Here is a 16308-nt window from a genome sequence, read left to right on the forward strand (position 1 = left end):
AGCTCATGGACCCAGGCGGGGACTGGCACTGGGCTGGATCTGCAGGTGAGCAGAGCCCACACCACCTGAGCTGCTGCAGAGGTTAAGCCAAGGCTTTCTTAAAGAGAAAACCTAGAAACATACTAGTGTGTGGTGTCCCTGCCCGTGGCAGGGAGCTGGAACTAGATGATCTTAAGGTCCTTCCAACCCACCCCATTCTATGATTCTGACAGGCAGGAGAGGATGCTCTGGGTGTAAGCTGCAGCAGTGCAGTGCCAGAGCCCGCAGGCAGTCACCTGGAGCTGTACTGCAGGAAGAGATTAGCTGCTCGTGCTCCTCCCTTCCCAGGTGAAGTGCTTTAACCCTGACTGTTCCTTACGGAATGACATCTGACCAGCACATCCCCTGGAGAGGTGCAATGACAATGGCTTTTGAACTGTAACAAACTGTTGGCCCGGGTGTCACCAATGATAATGATTTCCATACTTCGTGTCAGACTTCTCAGTAGGCAAGTGGCTCTGGGGATGAAGAGGTCACTGCCATCCATCTCTGTAGGATGTGGTCTCCGAGGCCCTGACTGAACCTCATGGGAGGACTCTGAAATGAGTTTGTCTGACTGGACAGGGTGGCCATGGGCTAGGTGAAAAGAGGGACCTGTTGGACCCTGTGGTGGCTTTAAGTCTCTCATCGGGAAGGCTGGATGTCAAGTGTCCCTGCTGCCCTGCAGGACCCTGGCTCTGAGGTCACCCAGGCATCTCTGCAACCACCATCACCTTGGCCTCTTGGTAGGCAGGCACCTTCCACTTGTGTAAATGTCTGTGGCAAAAGAAGAGCTTTAAGGGGAGAGAAGAAGGCAGAAGCACAGACTCACCAGTCACCAGCGCTGGGCTACAGCACCATGGGTTACTGGAATCAGAACTGGGCAAGCCAGATTGATCCCGGGCCATTTCTTCCTCATGACTAAGTAGCATCTATCTTAATGGCATTGGCATTCAGTCCCAGTTCCTCTCCTGGAACAGGGCATAGCCTGAAGGCCATGAGCTCAGCTATCTTTGAAGAACAAAGCCGGTGATTTACCCGCACTGCTCCTGGGGAAGAAAGTGTTTGAACTGGTTCCTGCCTGAGAATTAAGAACATTATCCCTGGCTGCCCTCCAGCACTTGAACTCCAGACATCACCCCCCAGGCCTGGGAAAAATCCCATCCAGTGCAGTCGGCACCAGGCTGCAGGGAGCAGAGCACTGCACCAGGGATGAGCAGTGGGACCAGAGGGGTGGACAAGGACTGAGCCCTCTTTTTCTGCCCTCCATGAGGATTCTGCGCCTTATCTGGCTCCCCTTGCTTTACTTCTGGCTCCCTTTTGCTCTGCTGTCCTGTGGACACAAGGTACCTAAAAGCGAGCAGTGGGTCTGTGTGAATGTGGGTGATGGGTGGCTGGGGAGGGGGATGCAGTGGCAGAGGAGACCCATTGTTACTCTGGGGCCCCATCCGGGACCATGAGGCTGGTGGTAAGCACAGAGCAGAGGCCTGGGGAGGAGATGATTTATAGAGAGCTATTACCATAGATAGCCTGGGTGGCTGCACAACAGGCTGGGCATCACTAACACCCATGTCCAGGGTGTGGGGAGGACTCCAGAGATTTCTACAGTACAAACCCCTCAGCCAGATGCTGTGGATGCAGCACTGCCACCCAGACACCAGCCTGTGCTGTGGGAGGTTATCTCTTGTCACCTTCCATCCTGGCTGCGTTTGCTGTGATACTTTCTGCGTGCTCCTCACTGCTTATGTATCGATACAACCTGTCACACGTACAGAGGCTGTGGAGCTCTCATGTCATCCTTTCTGTCTGAGCAGCACCCGTCTGAGGGAAGACAGAACATCTTATGTACCTGGCAGCAGTGTGGTTCAGCAGTAACATCTATGCTGTGCTGTAACATAGAATCATAGAATGGTTTGGGTTGGAAGGAACCTGCAAAGCTCATCCAGTCCAGTCCCCTGCAGTGAGCAAGGGATGTCTTCAACTAGATCACGTTGCCCGGAACCACATCCCACCTGGCCTCAAAGAGCAGTGCAGCGGTGTAGTGGACCATACATAGGCAGAAATGATGTCCAAAAATGTAAAGGTGTTTTAAGGCAAACCCAGTGTTGGAACACTGAGCATTCTCCTGTGCTACTGACAGTGCAGAGCACACACACGGCACTCAGGAGGGGGTGTGTGCTGCTCACAGCAAGGGCTTCAACAGCCTGTGAGTCCCAGGCTTTAAGTTAAGCTCTTGGGTAGGTGCTGGCAGTGGCAGCATGTCTGAGTTACAGCTTACAGCAAGCCTGAGCTCTGACCTGCCTTCACAGCACTGCTCACAAGATGATCTGTGATGTCCTGCAATGTTCAGTGGAGCTGGACATGAGGAAATCTGTTGGTCTTACAGGAGCTTTTCTCACGAGGGAGGCTTGGGCAGGACAGCAGTGCTTTCTCTCCGTTATCGTTACATTTTAGGAGAGATAACAGAAGATTCAAGCCATGTCAAACACCACTGCTGGCTGGCTGACACTACCCTGTCTAATCCTCACATGGTTCCATTTGAACCAGGGTTGCTCTCCCATTTTCTTTCACAATCCAGGTGAAGTGACAGCTCTACCCTGCTGCTGAGACCTTATTTCCTCTCCTCTCTTTTTCCCCCACTCCTTTGCATTTCACAAGCCCCTACCAAGGGTGTCTGACACTTTGCCTTTCAGAGCAGCCTTCTAACTGCTGGTGTAAGTGGAAAGTCAGATTCCCAATCCACATCCCAGCAAGGGTGATAATCAGTGCAGCTCCTCTGGCTTTGGCTGGGAACAGCTGGAGTCTGGGAAAGGGGAACCCAGGACAAAGCAAACAACAGCACAGGCAGAGATCCCACAGGACTTCGAGGTCTTTAGGGGTGTCTCTGAACAGTCTCAACATCCAGTTCTTGTCATCTAATTTAATGTGAAGTTACTGTGCACAGTGCTGTGCCTGCCTTTAAAAGTTTCTCTGCTTGTTGAAAATCACAGAATCACGGAGTGGTTTGGGTGGGAAGGGACCTGAAGGATCATCTCCTGTGGGCGGTTCATCATCACTACTTCCCAGATGACTGCCAGCTTCCAGCCCAGCAGTCAGTAACTCTGCCACCCTTACAAAGTCTCACTGGTTACCTTATGCTGACTACAATATCACACAGGCCATAAGGTGCCATCTACAGCCACCAGACATAGTGTTTCCACTGACGTGTGGTATTGCCAGCAGATGTCTCACAAGCCAGCTGCCTCCTTACAAACACTGCCCTTCTTTCCATACATCCCAGGTAGGAATGCTTGTTGCTCCTTTTTGCGCTCCAGGTTTTGTGCCAATTCAGTTCCTTGTGCCTGGTTAGAGGCATGGAGTGAATTCTTCCCTGTGTGGGTACTGAGGCACTGGCACAGGGTGCCCAGAGCAGCTGTGGCTGCCCCATCCCTGGCACTGTTCAAGGCCAGATTGGCTGGGTCTAAATCCAGACTAAGCATCCTGGATTAGCCAGCCCCTGGCCCTGGCAGTGCCTGGAAGCTGCGGTGCCTGGCCAGCACCTCCTGGGCAGCTGGAGGAGCCAGGGCAGTTGTCACCTCCCTGCCTCTGGTGCCATTAGGTATGTTAATCTGCAAAGCCACCCTCATTGCTCAGCTGGAACTGAGGGCAAAGCCGTGTTAACTGAGCAGGGTGCAGTCCTTAACAACTCAGAGTAAATGTCTTGGAGGAACCTTTAAGGTTTAAAAATAGCACCTTCCTGAGAAGAAGGCACCGCTATGAACAAACCTTTGAAACACCAGCATTCTCCAGGAAGCAAGATCTTGGAGAAGAATGAATTTCATTGGGGGATCAAGGTGGTTAATTTTGGCTGTTCGTGGAATAGGCAGAATGACATAAACGTGACCTAATACCCCACTGCGCAGCGGCACCATGCCCATGGGGCAGGGCCTGTGTGTATTTGATCACAGGGTTGTGGATTTCATCTGCTGCTGAAACTGGACACAGCCTCTGCTGTCAGCTCAGTGCCACCTACAGCAGGAAGTGGAAAACTAAAGGAAGAAATACCTGCATGCTCAAAGTGGTGTTCAGGTCAGGACACCAAAGTAACTCGTGTATTTGTACACAATGGGGTGAGCTGCACAGCAAGGAAAAGGGAAAGGAGCCTTCTGGCTGGAGGTTGCCAGCTGTGTCTGCTTTGGGATGACCATTCTAAACTTCCACAGCTTATTTCTCTCTATCACTCATTCCCTGCTGTTTTCCATGTATTACATGTACTTGTATGTCTTTGCAGGGTGTAGATGGATCCGTATGAGCTGAGGAAAAGCCCTTCTGCAGTTTTGTGCCAGTGTTTTTGCTACTTGATTTTCCTCAGTCAGTAACTCTGACATGCAACAGGAACACGAGGCAGCACTCTGGATCTTATAGATGTCTTTAATAACTGCATTTAAGTGACACTTGAGAAGCATTCTGTAAGTCACACACTTGTTGGGGAAGTGTTTGCGTGGGAGCACAAAGCTTTGCTCTTGGAAAGATGTTCACAGTTTTGGTGTATTTACAACCAGAAACGCTTTGGGTATCCAAAGCTGCATTAATCCCTGGGAAAAGAAAAGTACCAGCAGGGTACTGCAAACTCTGCTTTATCCCTTGGACTAGAAAGATCACCTGTGCTGTTGTAGGCTAACCCTTCCTGCGGATGTATCCCTGGGCACACGCTTGTCTCTATCCCTTTTTCCACCCATTTTTTCCCCAGATATTCCAAGACTCCCTTATAGGTTAAAATTTCAGACATGTCAAGCACTTTACTCCCACCAAGCATCCCCTTATCCTACTGTATCATTTACTGTGTTTAAGTCACTGCTCATCATATAAACTAGATTTTACCAACAGTTGTTACATTTTAGCTGCAAAATGCCGAGTTCGTCACTTTTGGATCCCATATGCAGATAAACAGGAAGAGTTTGTTTGTGCTTTCATTTAGCCCTCAAGTGCCACAAATTTACGTTTTCAGGACCCTAACCCTAACCCAAAGAGATCCGAAAGTGCTGGGTTTGTGTACAATGGTGCAACGGTCACCACTGCAAGTACCTGCCCCTGCTTCGGATGCTAACAAATCTGATCTTGTGGATGCGGGTTTAGAAGCTGGGGACACTCAGTTAAAAGGATACCATGGACTTCAATTTAACCCCATCAAGTAAGCCTGCAAATAGGTAGTCTCAAATGCTGCAGTACACGCAGTGCTGCTGGCTTGCTCAGACATCGGCTGCTCTGTTAGAAATGAACTCCGGGCTTCCCAGTTCCCAGCGCTGCGCTCAGCAGGGCCGAGCCCCGTCTCCTAGAGCCAGGACCCGTGCGGAACGAGAACCGCTCCGGACAGGCAGAGGGGAGCATGGAGAGGGGGCAGCCCAGGGCCCCGCAGCCCAGGCCCGCAGCGACACCTGCCGGTACCGGGACCCGCACCGGGACAGGACACGGAGCTGTTGGGGAGAACCCAGAGGAGGCCACGGTACTGCGAGGGCTGGAGCAGTTCTGCCGTGGAAACAGACTGAGAGAGCTGGGCTCTGGGCTCTGCCTGGAGAACAGAAGGCTCCTTAAGGGGAGACCTTAGAGCAGCTTCCAGTGCTTAAAGGGCTGACAAGAAAACTGGAGAGGGGCTTTTGATACAGGCCTGTAGGGACAAGACAAGGAGCAATGGCTTTAAATTGACAGAGGAGGGACTGAGATGAGCTCTTCGGCAGAAGTACTTCCCTGTGAGGGTGGTAAGGCCCTGGCACAGGGTGCCCAGAGAAGCTGTGGCTGCCCCATCACTGGTCAAGGCCAGGCTGGATGGGGCTTAGAGCAACCCGGTCAGGTGGAAGGTGTCCTTGCCCATGGCAGGGGCTTGAAATTAGATGAGCTTTAAGGTCCTTTCCAACACAAATCATTCTGTGACTGTATCACACACAAACCTGCAGGGCATTGAGCCTTCCAACGTCATTGTATAACACAGCCTGCCTGGAAAGCCATGTTGGTGCAGGATGAACTATCAGGTTAACCAGCATTTCAGAGCAGCTGCACCAACCCAACTGTTTAGCAGCTTGCCTGTGGAGTTCATCAGGAATAAATCCTTGAGCTTTTAACACCTTCTCACAGTCCAAAACTTCCACACATCAACAAAATGACTTCTGAAGAAAGAGGTTTTAAGACTGCAAAACTGACTGAAGCATCAGATACAAACTGCTCATGTCAGAAACATCCAATACTACAGGAGTGAACTGACTTCCCAGCATTTGAAGCACGTTTCTTGCCAGTACTGCACTTCAAAACCCGATGAGCCAAACGGATGGTGTGACATCAGGGGAGAGAAGCTTTAATTTTTCAAGTGTCTCTACAAGACAATCTGAGAGCAGATCACAAACACAACATTCTCCAGCATATGGTGGTAAATGTGAGATCTGAGGCACTGAACACTTTAAAGCCTCTCAAACCAGAGCTGTGGCAGCTGCACCTATGAGGGACCCTCACCACTGCACCGAAGGCTCCCACTGCTGGGGAGAAGATAGTGCTCTAGGATAAATGATTGCAGTGGTGGTGCTTTTAGTCTTTCGAAGTCTATTCCACTGGTTTTAGATAGCAAAGGAATTAAAAAGAACATCCTGTATTTCCCATTCAGCTCAGACGATCACTCTGTATCTTAACTCACCTTCAGCAGCCAGCCAGTGTACATTACTCTTTTTAATTCCTTAAGGATGTGATTCTCTTTTCCCTCACTCATATACTTTTCCAGAGCAAAGTAAGTAAATAGCCTTAACTTCTTCTAAAAGAAATATTTACTCATATTAAGAATTTACATCATGCCTGACATCCCACAGAAAAGCACAGTTATTTATACTGACCTCATCCATATAAAAATGTTGGGTTTATTCAAAGAAACTTCAGCTTTTAAACCTAGATCATAAGTTCAGTATTTCTCATTTGACAGTTGTATCTGTGCTAACTGCAATTCACATTAAAGGTGATTCAATATAAAGCTAAGAAAGGATTGCTATTTTTCTTAAAATAGGTGATGACAGTGCCATAAAACCACTTTCCAGAAAACATTAAGGCTATTTCTGTCCATATACAGAGAGTTTGTTTTACCTGTTTTACCTGTTGCATTAAGACTTGTTACAACCATTTGCAAAGCTGATCAAAAGAGAAGTTTCACTCCCTTAATACTGAACATATTGAATGCATGACTAACTCCCTATCTAGCGACTCACTGTTACATCACTCAAACTTCACTGAGAATAGAAACCAAACTATCCAGGGATGCCAAAGAATTACATGTGGCCATACAGAATTTCAACAGAATAAGAAAAAACAAAAAGCACATGGATAGAAAATTGAAAAAAAAAAAAAAAAAATCACTTTTTTTTCCCTTTGGAGGGCTTTGCAAATAAGGCAGGATCGATCTGGTCTCTAGACAGACCTCGCACTGAGAACAGCCTTGCTGCTCTTTCCTTTAAAGTGCCTCCACATTTCAGTCCTAAAGACATCAATACCATCTTCAGTTTGTCTAAACCCAGGGCTTCCATTTCAGCAGCAGAGTTGAACACCGTCAGGTCTATCGGTTCCACCTCCTGCAAAGAGAAAAACATCCCATCAGACTATTATTGTTGTCTTCCTGATTGGTCTGGGGAAGAATAAGCACAGACAGAATGCTTCATTTTATAGAAGACCTTCAATTAGCATTGTCTCAACCTCCTAATTACTTACTGTAGTTGAGCAATGTCTCAATGTGTATCATGCTGCATATTATTAGAGGTACTTATGCTACCCAGGCAAAGTATTACTGCATCGCTGTAGTAACTGAAGCTAGCCAGCAGTAAGCAAGAGCTACAGAAGTACTCCCCAAAAACATGACTTAAGCCAGGCCCCCATCTCACCTAGCACTTCAGTATCTTACTCTTGGCTTCCACAGACATGGCAAAGCCAACAGCCCCTTCTGAGCCCAACCAATATACCCCAGCAGGAGCAGAAAGGAGGATGAACAGTTATTTCTAGTGCAGTTACACTGTAATTATAGAAATATATATAAACCCACCCTCTTTTTAGTAAGATTAATCAAAAGCAAGTTCTGAACTTCACATCTCATCCTGCCACAAGAAAATGGATTAAAATCACATCTTAAAAGGCAGTTAGTGTATCTGCAGAGTAATCGAGGGTGAAAGGGACCTCTACAGATTGTCTAGTCCAAGCCCAGGGCCTTGTCCACAAAAGAACATGGACAAAGACTAGATAATTCAAATGCTGGAAAACACAAAGCATGAACACTCTAAAAAGGACACAAAAATCTATGCCTGTTTCACTAGATACTTAAAAGCATGTATTAGTTTTATGGTACGTATCATGATGGAGTTATCAAAGAGACCTCAGACAACATAATGCCAGCAGTGGGAATAAGACCACTCCATTATGCACTCAGCAAAAACAATTAGCTCTAGCAGAATTGGAACCTTTGCCCTGCTAAGCATACAAAAAGAGACTGGTTGCCTCATTATTCTCATCCTACTTGAAAGAAAATATCCATCCAGGGCTATTATAAAAGTATTTCCACCTGCAATAGCAATCTGCCACAGCATTGGTGGAGTTTCCTGTTCTAGGAATAGAGTCTCACAAATACTGAGCAAAAGGTAAACAGTGAAGAATGGTAAACATCCTGTTTAAAATTTGCTAGCTCTAATAGGTACAGTAGATGACGAAGTCCTCATTTATCTCATTACATCCTTGGTTGGTTTTCTGTTTAACTGTATTAAACTTCCACTTATCAGAATTCAGTCGTTGGCAGTGGTAGCTGATGGTAGGCTTGAATCCAAGCAACTCCTTAGCCCGAAAAATGAAGCCACATTTTGTTTTACTGCTAGAATAAGTCTAGATTCACTACCCCTAAAAATGTTTAGTAGTAATATCATGCAAGGAGCAACAAAGTACAAGTATGGACATCTTTCACTGCCAAGTATTAATTGGGCTTTCATCAGTTCAGTGGGAACAGCCACAGTCTCTCTTGGCTGGAAGACTGATCCAAAGCCTCTTCAGCAAAAGAATCCCAGCCATCCTCCTGTCAGAGGAGGATGCTCCTGTTCCAGAGAAGGAACTTCATGGTCAGCCCTTCTCCTGATGCGGCTGAGGGCTGTGACACCAACCCAGACTGCCAGCGTGGATAATGGTATGGCAACAGTACAGACCTGCTTCCAACACAGATATAGCAGATGATTCATTTTAAAACCCCTCTTCCCCCACCCTCTGCAGTTCAGATGAAGCCCATCATTTACACTAATCCTGTCTCTCTAGTGAAAGAGCTGCTGCTTCCAGACCTTCAATGATCAACAAAGAACTGAAGTTGGCACAAGACCACCACAGTTCTCTATGAACTAGACTCAAGTCTTTTCATAATAAAAACTAAGAAAGATTGATCAGCCAATTGGTTTAGGGGATGTCTACTTAGAATAAGTTCTAATTTAAACAATGAGGTCAACTATAAACATTAAATTCAAATTATGTTATAAATAAGATTAGCCAAATTGGACTGTGTTTGGCAACATGCAAGAAGTATTTATAAGAGCTTTTCATTCTACAGAAGGATTATATTTTCCTTTTTCCCCATCCATGAAGAATTTTGGATCTAGAGTGTAACTTTTTATGTAGAAGAAGAAAAACCAAAAACAAAACTAAAACACCCCCAAGGAAACATGGATCTCAGGAAAGACAACACTAGACAACCAAGAGCAACTGCATCTTAGTAGAAACTCTAGACTATTACAATCTTAATAACATTTTTCCTTGACCAATTCTACTTAGCATCTTTCAAGACAATGCTACCACCCTACAACTCAACCTTCTCCATGGAGACACTGTCAATGAAGAACGTTCTTTGGTTGCAGTTTCCATTAACTTGCTACATTCCCTTGTCCTGATTTGTAGGATGCATCTTCAGTTAAGCTGGTTTTCCTTTTACCTTTGGGATTTTTTTGTGCTCTGAAGCAAACTCTGGAGATTCCATTAGCTTCTTAGGGAAACTATGATCATTCAAGCACATGCATCTAATGCACTGAAGTCATAGATACAAATTCCCTCCCCTTTTATCCAGCACACAAAGGGCAAAGTGACTGAATAAAAGCAGCTGAAGAAAAATACATGACACATTTTGTACTGCTTCGTACGTACTGTGCTCTGTAACTGGTTTGTTTCCTGTGCCTTCGGAGGAACACTTGCTTGCTCCTCTTCTTTTGGAGCTTGGGCTACTTCATTCTTTTCTTGGGTCTCTTCCTTCAGGGGCTTTGTCATTGTACTATTTCCTTCAGCTGGAATTTCAGGTTGCCCACTGGTGCTTGTCTCTCCTTGCAGATCTCTTCCACTACATTCCGGCTGCTCCAGAGGCTTCCCAGTTGCACTGGTAGCTGGACTATCCTCTGCCGGCTCCACAGAGCTGCTTGAACATGCACTTGAATTTCCAGCATTTTCATTACATCTGCTGCCTGATGGACAACTTCCATCAGATGCATGAGGAGAATCATCTTCACTGTCATCCTCAGAGTCCAAACTGTCAGAGTCATCCAGTCCTTCCAGCCCCAGCCTGGCACAAACAGTATGTTACACATTAACGTTCATCTATTTTGTTTTAAAGAAAAAGGTTAAAATAATTATTTTTATTGTCACTTTTCTCTTCCCAAACCTCACTTCAGAGAGATCTTGTGAACTACTCTAGTTAGGAGAGTTTAGTAAATGGAACAGCTGTTAATACTGAACAGGACCCAAGATACCACCAAAAATAGGCATTTTTTTTTTTTTTACAGCATTCCCAATACAGAAATGTGTGCTACCTATTGCTACTTGAAACACTGGAATCACTAAGATTCCTCTTGCATGTTACATTAGGTGAAAGATGCCAGGAATAAAAAAAGAAATCTTTTTTTAATTCATTGTAAATTGAATTCATTAATGAAAAAAGGACAATGGGAAGGAGCAGAATATAACTGTATTAGAAGAGTTTAGTTCCAATAAAGTTTTCCTGCTCCAGCTGGGACAGAACTGTATGAACACAGCAGCGTTTACTTTGAGTTCTCCAATTTAATCAGTTCAATTTCCCTATTCCTACTGAAGTCTACATCTAAGACATTGCTCATTTGTATTACCTAACCTTTCATCCTGTTCAAGGCTTAATACTAGAGTATGAAAACAAGGCATAATGCTTACCAAAAACACTTTCTTTTTCGAGGTCTGGTTCCATTCTTTCCAGGTTCACCTGCACGCTTCCGAATACTGCTGCTCTCTGGTGACACCATTTTGCTTGAAGAGGCCTGCAATCCTTTCAAACAGAATTAAAAGCCTACTTCATCAGTACACAATTCATATCTTACGAATTCTACTTTCCATTTCAGATGCAATTTAAAACACTAACTGAAAATAACTGCTATTGATGAACATGTGAAGCACTCAAAAGATTCAAGACTCAGCAGCAGCAAAAGCTTTTCTACATGGCTATACTAAGGCAAAGAGTGAATTCAGCTTGGAGTCCTCAACTGAACTCTCAGGTTCTACATCCCATTCAGCCTCAAGTTTCACTATCAAGCTGCCAGCAAGGGAACAATCCATGGATAAATAAAGTAACTACAAAGAACAGTAAAAGAAATAAGGTATTTTCTAGTTGGATTCTATTTCTAGCTTTTACATAAGACCCATTTATATTTTACCATGTCACTAAAAATGACTGCAGAATTCTTATACCTGAAGTAGCAGTATTTACAGAATTTTGCTTAAAAGCAAATAATAAATAGTGAGGTAACACCATAGCACAGCAAGACAAAGCACCACTTGTATGTGTGTTACGCTGTTCAATAAGAGAGCCAGCAGGCAAAGGGGAATAAACCAAGTTCAACAAATTTTACTAGAATTTAACATTTCATTCAATTGACAGAGTTACTGTCAGAATCAGGGTTTATTTTCCATTGTCATACTGGAGTGAGGCCATAGGGACTTTGCCTTAATTTTTGAGGAGAGGAAGTGAGGTTAAACTATAATACCTTTAAGGACTGAATCTTCCAGTCTCTCAGCCATTTCATGACACTGCTGCTGGTAGTCTGGGTTGGTGAAAAGGTGCTTTGGCTCCGCAAGTTTCCGCTGCAGCCTTTCCAAGCGCCTCTGCTCCTTCTCTGCTTCCCGTTCTGCTTGCTGCTTCACCCATTCAGCCATCCTGCACATGACAGAACCATGAAAATGAGTGTTTCCAGCATTTAATGCAATATCAGTTTGTTGCTTGGCAATTAATGAATGCTTCTACCACCTGCTAGGATGGGAAACAATGGGAAAGGACAACTAACAGTGCCCAGGGGAATTACTGAAGAAATATATACAGATTCTGCCACAGAGAAGAGAGTAAAGTTTATTTTGGAAGCTAGAAACATCAGTAAGGTCACATATCCCCAACACCACAGTCTGCAGCTTCTGAGAGAACTGTGAGAATTCCAGATGAGAATCTCAGAGGTGCACATCAGCCTCTCAGAAGCAGGCTGCAGTAGAACCACTCCTACTCTGCACTAATATACTTATAGTCAAAGAATCCTGTTGGCTTCCAGTCCATTTGTGCTTAAGATCTCACTTTTGCTCTTCTGTGTTATTCAAAATAAAATGTCATTTCAAAAAAAGGCTCTCATTTAAGCTCTTTTTAAGTGAGCTACATGGCCAGTGTATTTTATAGTTCGAGCCCCTTACGCTTTCTCATGGTTGACATCTCGAAGTCTCCTTCCACTGAGATCTCTGCAAGCCTCTCTGTTTGTTGTCTTCTCAATCTGGGCACCAAGTGCTCGCAGCATAGACCCAAACCCTGAGAAAAGAGACATCAAGAATTAGCTAAGCAGAAAGAAATGGAGATGAGCTATTACACAACAAAAGAGTTAATTATGGATAAAGAATACAGTAAATTCAATACCTTCCTCTCCCTCAATGCAACTGAAATAAAGGGTAGGTTGAAAGCTGGAACATGTCAGAGAACTGTCATTGGGTGAAATGCTGAAAGACTAAGTGGAAAGAAAAGGTACCCAGCATTTACCACTCATCTCAGTTTTGTACTCCTGGTATCGCAAAAGACGGACCCCAGATTTACTAGAACCTGTGCAGCACTTCTAACACGAAAGCCTATTTCTGGACACACACACACACACACACCCCCAGCAAAATGTTTTGAAACCTTTTTTGTCTCAAGATAACATTTTGCCAGGATAGACCTCCCCCTTAAGCCCCTTCAGACTCCACCAAACTTAAACCACCTTTCAAAAACCTAAAAAAACAACTTTTTTACAAGATAGCTTTAACCACTTCATCAAGGTGGTCATGACGTACAATATTATGCTGGAGAGCCTCCCAAAACAGATTTATATACACTACTCAGCCACTAATTACTTATAGGCAAGAGAGCTGATTTCTCTCACTTGGTCCCACCTTATGTTGTCTCCAGCTGGAGAAAGACACTTGTTTAACTACCTCAAAGAAACACACTGTGGATCAATACTAATATAATCCAGCCAGCAATTTGGAAGTGCCAAGCACGGTTTTTTAACTAGAAGATGAAATCTGTGCTTTTTAGCGCCCCACAAGTACTTTTAAGGAGTATTACAGTCACCAATCCAAACAGTTTACTGTATCAGGAAGCAGAAAAAGCTTTGTGTTCAGCTAATAAAACCAATGGCTGTCATTAGCGAGGAGAATTTTTGTAGCTCAGGAAACATGCTATTGAATTTTACATTCTGAAGAATGTGGACCTAGCTGCTACACCTAGCCAGCTGTGTTCCCAAAACTCAGCTAAGGTCACAGGTGATAATAAAATACTCACTTCACTTCTAAGCCTGCATAATCTGTACTCTGCTGAGATCATACAACAAGTCCCAGTAGTTTTGACCTGGTTTTGTTTGCCTGGTTTTATCAGGCTTTTAAGTTACAAAGTCAAAACAAAAGGAACCCTTTAGAAAGCAAACAAAATTGTTAGCAATTTCAAACTGACCCCAGTGGCACATCAGTAACACCGAGTGAATCACAGAATGCACATCCTATATTGCATTCTGTCGTCTGTTATCCCAGGATAACTGAAGCTGAGGGACAACAGGTGAGGAAGAAGCATTCTGTATTATGAACTTCTACCTTATGCACCACTTTTAGGGCACTTAAAGAAACCACACCACCTCCTAAGCTATAGCAACAATATTTTATTTCCAGTTCTATCCAAAACTGAAGGCAGCAAAGTAAACTGAGCTGCAGTCTGATGCAAGGCTGCACAGGTATTCAGCACAGCTGCAACAGCTGGAAAATTCCAAAACTGGATTCAGAAAACAAACATGACTCCAATTGCACTCAAATACTTTGCTAAACTTGCTTCACCCATCATATTCCATTGTGGGGAATGCCCACATTGCCAGCGGCTGTACTGCTTGTATGATTGATGTACATCCTCAGTAACACAGTTTAAATATTTTATCAATATAAGGAGTCTAGCTTAGATTGAATTCTTTAGTTCTTAGGCTACAGAGAGCTTGGAATTTATATGGGCCTTTTTTTTCCAAATAAGAGAAGACAATTAGGTCATCTAACATACTCAGATCACAGACTACTCACACCTGGAATATCTGTCCTACATGACCACGAATGAAACTTAGCAGCCTAAGAAGCCAGGTACTTTTAAACACAATTTCAACTCTGAAGTCACTCTAAGGCACTTTACAGATGTCTATTAGTAGAGCTAAGCTGACCAGGGATGCACAGAAGAGCTATGCCAGCTACTCAATTCTCAGCTTTGCATGCAGACTTTGGTTTCAGCTCAGAGACATTATCACATTCATCCACATTACAAGAGATCTAATATATCAGGACTGCTGCTATCAGCATAGACTATGAGAAGTTTTCCAGCCTTAGAATCTAATAGATAACAAGCAGTTAAGCAACGAACCTCCTTTGCCACCACAAAGCCTTGGCTCCAGACTATAAACGGCTCCATTTTGCAACACATCCTCATCACTCGCCAGTCGTCCATTACATTTCACATACAAGCTTTCTTCAGGAATGTTCTAAAAAACAACAAAATTGAGTCACATTATGGCTGAAATCAAACATTCTTACGAAGAAATTCAGTAAGGAGTAGTGTTTGTTTCCTTCCTACAGGAACCGAGGGGAAGGAAAAAATCAGATGATCTTAAAAGCATGAATATCCTCTATGATGCTTGTTCTAATTCTTCAGAAAAAAGGAATGAAGCACAGCCTGAATCAGCTGATTGTAAACATGAACGAGCAACCCCTCACTACAAGACAGACATTGAGGTGCTGGAGCAGGTTCAGAGAAAGGCAAGGGAGCTGGTGAAAGACCTGGAGCACCAGTCTCACAAGGAAAGGCTGAGGGACCTGGGGGGGTTTAGTCTGGAGAAGAGAAGGCTTAGGGGGACCCTTATCGCTCTCTACAACTGCCTGACAGGAGGATGGAGCCAGGAGGGGGCTGGTCTCTGCTCCCAAGTAATAAGTGACGGGACAAGAGCAAACGGCCTCAAGCTGTGCCAGAGGAGGTTTAGACAGATATGAAGCACAATTCCTTCCCAGAGGATGCTCAGGCATTGCAACAGGCTGCCCGGGGCAGTGCTGGAGTCACCGTCCTTGGAAGTGCTCACACACCGTGCAGACGAGGCCCTCCGTGCCGCGGGTTAGTGGTGGCCTTGGCAGTGCTGGGGAACGGTTGGATGAGCTTAAAGGTCTTTTCCAGCCTTGCTGATCTACGATTCTAAAAGCTGTGCTTTGGGAAAACGTACACTAAGTGTTCAAACACTCCGCATTTGAAACAAACCAACCCCGCGTTTTTTGAACTGCAAAGAACTTAAGATTGACGTCTTTTATACACATACACTACCCACATAAGCGACCACAGCGCTGTTACAGCAAACCCTCCCGCTCTGCTCAGCGACAGCCACCAGAACCGGCGCGCCCACTGCGCTGCGAACAGCCACAGCCGCCAGCCAAACCTCACAGCGCCCGGTGGCGAGCAGCCGGTGACCGGGGCCTCCCACCACCACCACCACCACCACCACCCCATTCCCCACCACCACCACCACCGAGGCCTGAGGTAACGTCGCTCGCTCACTCACCAGCTCCCGAGCGCGGTGGCGGAGGAGGCCGCGCACGGAGCCGTCTCCGCCGGGTGGGGGCAGCGGCCACAGCCGCGCCCGCGCAGCCAACGGATCCCGCACCAGCGCCGCCATTACCGCTGGCATTGCCGCCGCCGCGCCTGCGCGCAGTGACGCCGGCCCGTGACGGTAGGCGGGGCGG

The 16308-nt window shown here is 45.5% G+C and overlaps 1 protein-coding gene across 1 annotated transcript; it reads right to left on the bottom strand.

Moving 5' to 3' along the window:
* Window positions 1–6780: 6780 nt before the first annotated feature.
* Window positions 6781–16287, bottom strand: SDE2 (SDE2 telomere maintenance homolog). The gene is made up of 7 exons (XM_062606002.1): window positions 16128–16287; window positions 14948–15065; window positions 12724–12835; window positions 12036–12205; window positions 11209–11320; window positions 10180–10588; window positions 6781–7595 (listed from the first exon to the last, which is right to left on the bottom strand). Exons 1-7 carry the CDS (start codon window positions 16251–16253, stop codon window positions 7380–7382), a joined length of 1263 nt encoding a protein of 420 aa, XP_062461986.1. The 5' UTR covers window positions 16254–16287; the 3' UTR covers window positions 6781–7379.
* Between the last annotated feature and the right edge of the window lie 21 nt (window positions 16288–16308).

This window comes from Pezoporus occidentalis, unplaced genomic scaffold (genome assembly GCF_034315485.1).
Source record: "Pezoporus occidentalis ecotype Australia unplaced genomic scaffold, CSIRO_AGI_Poc_V1 ctg93, whole genome shotgun sequence".
In the NCBI taxonomy this organism is placed as follows: domain Eukaryota; kingdom Metazoa; phylum Chordata; class Aves; order Psittaciformes; family Psittacidae; genus Pezoporus; species Pezoporus occidentalis.

What these genes read in the sequence shown, in the direction of transcription:
- SDE2 (XM_062606002.1), bottom strand. Translation starts at nt 16,253, where the DNA reads ATGCCAGCGGTAATGGCGGCGCTGGTGCGGGATCCGTTGGCTGCGCGG. An exon ending in GCTTTGTGGTGGCAAAGGAG is followed by an intron (nt 12,836 to 14,947) that starts GTTCGTTGCTTA and finishes CTCTTTTCTCAG; the next exon opens with GGTTTGGGTCTATGCTGCGA. An exon ending in CAAACCAGTTACAGAGCACA is followed by an intron (nt 7,596 to 10,179) that starts GTACGTACGAAG and finishes TTCTCTTTGCAG; the next exon opens with GAGGTGGAACCGATAGACCT.